This window comes from Cupressus sempervirens, chromosome 7 (genome assembly GCF_028749045.1).
Source record: "Cupressus sempervirens isolate cs-2001-9-10 chromosome 7, ASM2874904v1, whole genome shotgun sequence".
Taxonomy (NCBI): Eukaryota; Viridiplantae; Streptophyta; class Pinopsida; order Cupressales; family Cupressaceae; genus Cupressus; species Cupressus sempervirens.
This window is the reverse complement of record NC_143124.1, coordinates 567,178,472-567,184,471: the sequence shown is the minus strand read 5'-3', so window position 1 is coordinate 567,184,471 and position 6,000 is coordinate 567,178,472. Positions and strand designations below refer to the sequence as shown.

At 36.1% G+C, this 6,000-nt stretch overlaps 1 protein-coding gene across 3 annotated transcripts in view; it reads left to right on the top strand.

Moving 5' to 3' along the window:
• The first annotated feature begins 327 nt into the window (after positions 1 to 327).
• Positions 328 to 6,000, top strand: part of LOC149548023 (rhomboid-like protein 14, mitochondrial) — a 73,263-nt gene continuing 67,590 nt past the window's right edge. Inside the window, exons 1-3 of one of the 3 annotated variants that reach the window (XM_089792042.1) lie at positions 380 to 627; positions 781 to 827; positions 929 to 1,196. In XM_089792042.1, coding sequence (XP_089648168.1) covers positions 1,181 to 1,196 — 16 coding nt within the window. In that variant the 5' untranslated portion in view covers positions 380 to 627; positions 781 to 827; positions 929 to 1,180. Of the gene's footprint in view, positions 628 to 780; positions 1,197 to 6,000 lie in introns of all 3 variants that reach the window. The other 2 variants (XM_089792040.1, XM_089792041.1) reach the window with 2 other exon arrangements.

Genomic DNA, 6,000 nt, shown 5'->3' with positions numbered 1-6,000 from the left:
ATATATGAAGTTATATACATATATCTATAAGGCTTATCCTTGAACCTTCTTTAAATCTAAGTGGTAGTCAATATAAACAAAAATAATAAGATTTAATATTGAAAACAGTTAAAAAAATATATTTAAGAAAAAAACAAAAATCAAAGTAGCCCATTTACTAATTTATCATTACAATTAAGATACCATTATATAATTAGGAATTAGGCCTCTGAACTAATGACGTTTAAGTGCTGGTACAAGGTTGCTTTCATTGTCAGAGAAAGAACGTTCACTAAACGCCTTACCAAAAGTTACATAAGAAAGGAGTACAGTTGTATTATAGTTTTCAACGAGTACGTCTTTAACTGCGTATAGTTTTCAACGAGTACGTCTTTAACTGCGTATTTTTACCAGGTGGAACTGATGAACAATTCAGCTCGTTAGACTAGTTCGTAGAACAGACAAAAGTCGTCAAAGACTAATTTCTACCTTCCCTTCTTTGTGTCTGGCGAGAACTTAATGGGAAATTGCCTATGACGCGTATTTTGATTTAGGATATCGAAGAGGCCATTTTAGTATTCAGCTGGAGGTTTAGAGCTAACTAATGTATTGGATTTGAGTTACCAGCTGCACCATTTAAGGAATTAAGTATGTCTCAGTAATTCTTCTTTTAAACCTGTTATTGCTGAAATGGATAATTGTAGGAATTTGAGGCCTGTTGGGCTTTTTAAGGGGAGCTGTGAATTAAAGTGAATTTGGTGATTTTCGAATTGCAATTGATAAATTTATTGTTTTTGGCAGGATATGAAACTTTGAGCTTTGGGTTTCTTTTGTACGAGTCATCCTAGGTCTGCTCACATATTACTTAATGGGTTTGTCGGCCTTATTATTTAAGAGATTTTTTCAGCCCTCTAAGACGTCTTCTAATCTCCTTGGTAGTCTCAAACAGGCTGAAATCTGAATTATGGAGGATAGTGCACTGGCTTTGTTTGTTTGAAGATTTTTATCATATCTGCAAATCGAATTCCTCCAGTGTAAGGAAGCTTAAGAGGGTAGAGGAGAGGAGCTTCTTAAAGTACATTTTATCTATAACTAGAATGAAGGAGCCCTTGGTCACACTGGCTTTTATTGTGTGGATGCTTGTATATGAGATTAAGCCTGCACGTTTTGAGTTCTTATTTCCTTCAATATCGGACCAATCATGCACCTCCACCAAGGTAAGGGTCTATTGTTCTTTTCAACCATACTTTTTAATCTTCTGAAATTCTCTGCGTGGTTCTATGAGTGTAATTATAGATTGATGTTTTCTAAGTTTGCATCATTTATGTTTTTAAACCTTTTCATGTCATGTCTTTGCTCGTCCGCCAGTTTTTAAGATTTTAGTGTAATTTCACTGAAATTGATCCCCTGCGCTGATGATATAATAATTAATTATTGATTGATACATTGAAAATTCATGTAAACATCCTTTACTGGATGTAGTTTAGGAAACTAGAAACAACGAGATAATACGTATGATTGAACCTGTTACATTTTCTTTTTGTGTGTGATGAAATGGTCTTTGGCGATCTGAAAAATGGTCGTGAATTTAGGTCATAATGCAGATTATTTTTTGGAAACTAGAAACGTGATAATACAACCAACGTATGTTAGAACCTGTTACATTTTCTTTGGGGGGTGGGGGGAGCGGGGAGGGCGCAGAACAGGGGGTCATTCTTATTCCCATTCATCATAATGGAGAGTCTATGAAAACCTATTGAAATGAAATGGTCCTCGGTGATCCGAAAAATGGTCGTTGAATTTAGGCCATGCAGATTATCCTCTTCTGCAATTGAACCTTTCAGCTGCAAGTGTAGATGGTGAAAAAAAAACAGTAGAAAATCAAAACAGAAAAATTGAGAATCTTTACTTTTCTGGACTGAAACAGCACAGACTCGTAAATAAATGTTTGCTTAGACCATACCCAAAAGTTTCCCTTTCCAGCATCACCTAGGAACCAAAATCTCTACTCTAAATTGGGAAAATTGAATTAATTACACTATAGCAGCCACATATCCCATCGATGGCAGATGCAACAAAATTTTCATAAGATATTTGAATGCTTATAACTGATGGGGAGTGGGAGTGACAGAAATCAATAGTTAAATTTAAACTTGCCATGTTTTAATAATTCTGAGCTTTCCGGCTCAGAGGAATCTGAATGTATAAACTTTACCAGGTCCTCTTTGGTGACCCAGGTGTTGTTAAGTCAAGTAATGCAAGCCATTTTACCAATTGCATTTTACAGTGCAGAACCTTAATGTCTACTACCTTGCTAATATGCTTTTGGGAACAATTGTGTATCAATTTTTTCAACATCAATGTTTCGGATCATACTCCATAATCCATCATCGGGAGATTCCTAAAAGCATATTAGCATTGACATGGATTGTGCAAGCCTGCTATCTTTCTAGTCTACCACCTTTTCAATCTATCCCTTTTTTCTTAGCAAATGTCTTGCACATTCTCGCAGTACATTTTCATCTTGAATTCATTCAGTACCCTTATGACATGGATAAAAATTTGAAATACTAAATTTAAGACTTATGTCAAATTCATCGGGCAAATATCAAATAGGTGCTCTCATTAATTTTCTGAGTACCCTGCAAAATTCACTTTGGTTTAAATTTATTGCAGGTGCCTTACGACATGTCTCTTTATGCAAGTAAACCATGACTTGTTCACCCACTTGATATGCTTTTTCTCTATAATGCAAATCTGAATTTCTTTTATACTGTTCGTTGGTTATTTGCAGCTTCTACCTCACCTGTTGTAATACATCTTGCATATGCCTCACAATGTCCAGGGCATCTTTGATAACTCGTTGTCCCTTAAGAAGATTAATTAGATCAACTACTCCCTTAGGGGAGAGGACCCAATACTTGAACACCCTAACTTTGCACTTATCAAAATCCTACGTGGAAATTCAAAGAGCTCCCAATTTTTTAGAGCAGCTTACTTGACAAGTCGTCTGCGTATAAATAAGGCTTTAAGTCCACATCATCAATTTTGATGATACATCGACGTGCTTTTTGCCAATTTGTCCAAAACAACCCAAATAAAAAGTGAGACCAATGGTCATGCAAAAAAGATTCCTATACTTGCACAGTGGATGTGGCAAACCAAATGATGAAGGAGCACTAATGCAAGCAACGATCTAATGATTATAGAATTAGAGAAAGAATGCGAGATCTTTAAAACCCTAATTTAGCAAGAGCTATGAGATGCAATTAAGACTATAGATATAGAAAGAAGTGCTGAAATGAAGAAAGCAATTAAATGACTTACCTTGAAAAGTGAGGTGGAATATTGGATTTGCTTTTCAGATTTTTGTGCAACTCCAAACAATGAGCAAATCTAGAGCCAAACTTGAAATAGTGAGATCTCTGAAACTCAGAAATCTTCAGGCTTTTTGTCAAGGTCGATCTCGATTGGCAGGGTCGACTTGGAGAAGCAAGGTCAATCTGGCAGGGCCACATTGCGTCCCTGCTTGATAGTGTTTGAGTGTAAAACAATTTTCAACTCTTTGAACTTTTGCAAAAAGGGTATCTGAATCTATGCTCTATTTTTCCTTTCGAAATTCACAACTTGCAAGAAAAAGGGTTTTTGTTTTATTGATGGGGGGTGGGGGGGATTCGCCTAAGTTGAACCCCAGTTTAGGAATTAACCTTGGACTTGAAATTGAAATGTTGGAAATGTAAAGTAAATACACTAATTCACCTTACAATAGTAGAATATCTTTAATCAAATGCAATAAGCTCACTTTACCAATTGAATGGATTAAGAGGATGTGAATGTAGAAGAAGGATGAATTTAGAAGCCTTTCCTTGATGACAAGCTTTACTATGACCAATGAAGGAAGCTAGGTCTTGAAAGGTTGTGACATGAGATGATAAAACCCCCAAATGAACTCCTTGAAGCTCCTTGAAAGCACTTTGAATGCAAGAGATCTCCTCTCCAATAGTTTGCAAAAGGATCTCCTTGAATGTATTTGAAGATGGTTTGAATACTTGAATGCTTGAATGCTTGAGTGCTTGAGAGCTTGTGTATTTGTGCATGATGGAAAGATATATGAAATGAGGCAAATGGATGGGCTTATAAAGGGCTCAAAATAAACTTTCTCCTGCCAACTGATTGGACTCAAAATAAACATCTTGGATCAACTCTTACTTAGGACCCGAGAAGGGAACCCAAAAGTAGGTCCTTGGAAGGGACACACTGCATCATTAGGGACACACTGCGTCTTTGTTTCCCAGGTCTAGAAACCCCTAGAATTTCCTCGGGATCCCAGAACAGGTCCTAGTTTTGGTAAATTAGGTGCAAATCTCGAGAAAACTCAGTTTTAATGTAGAAAAAAGATTCTGAGTGAATGAAGGAAGGAAAGGGAGAAGGACCCAAGTGGATAGGTCCTACCTCAAGCTTTGCACCATGAAATAGTAATGTCAAGGAGGATCATTAAATCCTACCTCGATTCTGTCTGGGAGGAATAAAGAGAGATGAGAAGAAAGGGGAGAATGTGAATTAAATGCAAGTCTAGCATTAAATCTTGCTAAATAGGTGCTAAACCATCATTATATTGAAGTGCTTCCAATTTAAGGTGGTACACTATTAATGAGAGCCAAGTGTCTAAGAGTTGAGTTGGCCGTTAGCAATAATATGTTTCATTTTTTTTGTGTACCTCGAGTCTTGGTGTTTGAATGCCTTTGACATCAATGGAAACAAATTTCAACAATCTTCCCTTCTGTCATTGTTGACGACCCTATAAAGTAAGTAATTTCCAAAAGCAATTGAATCAAGCAACTCCCCCTGACTTAAATACTCCCATTACTCTACTCCTCCCCCTTTGACGTCAATAGCAAAGGCTTTTCGGGGTCAAAAGACAAGACAATGAATAGGTCATGTACAACATAGACTTCGTCTGAAGAACTTAGTGACTAGATGAGAGTGATTCACTCCCAATGTCTCCCATAGATGCTCAAAAGTCTTTTCTGAAAGAGGCTTTGTAAGATGTCTGCAACTTATTCCTTTGTAGTGATATATTCCAACTTTACTTGCTTATTAGTCACCTATTCCCTTAAGAAGTGATATTTCATGGGAAAATGCTTTGTTTTAATGTGCATGGTTGCGTTCTTCGAAATGTTGATTGCACTAGTATTACCATAGAATATGGATTAAGGATGATCATATTCTATTTTGTTATCTTTCAATACATCCATAAAACTTAAGTGCGATGAGATGCTACTGCATACTCTGTCTCTATAGTGGATAGGGAAACTAATCTTGTTTCTTACTAAATCAAGAGACAAGATTATCTCCTGGAAAGGAAGCAATGCTGCTTGGACTTTTTATATCATCAACACTACCGGCTTAATCTACACCTTTAAATGTTTTTATGGTAAAATCTTCAACTCGTCAATACCATTAGCCGAAATCCAATGCACCTTTCAAATATTTAAATATCCTTTTTACCGCTTGCACATGAGTTTCTTTGGGTGCAACTTGAAACCTTTTTACCTTGCTAATTGTATGGATAATGTCAGGCTTTGAGGCTGTTGCATACAATAGGTTTCCAATCATCAACCTATGTCTGATTTTCCTTAAGTGATTCATCATCCTTAATTTACATCTTGTTAACATGGGTTTGCTAATAAGATTACAATTCTGAATTCTGAAATTCGTCAACATTTCCTTAATATACTTTGTCTTTGAAATGAAAATCTTCACCTGATTAAGAAATTTTTATCTCAAGGAAGAAAGATAATTCACTGAGCAGAGACAGCAAATTTTTGACCCATACTATCTCCACTTCCTCCAAATATTATAACATTCATATATGCTACAACTATCAATTAATCTTTACCAATGGTTTGACATATGGTTTCTGTCTACATCTCTTTTCTTAAATCCTTTCTATTGTAGATATCTATCCAGCCTTGTGTACCATACTTTAGGAGCTTGTTTTAGTCCGTAGAGAGCTTTCTT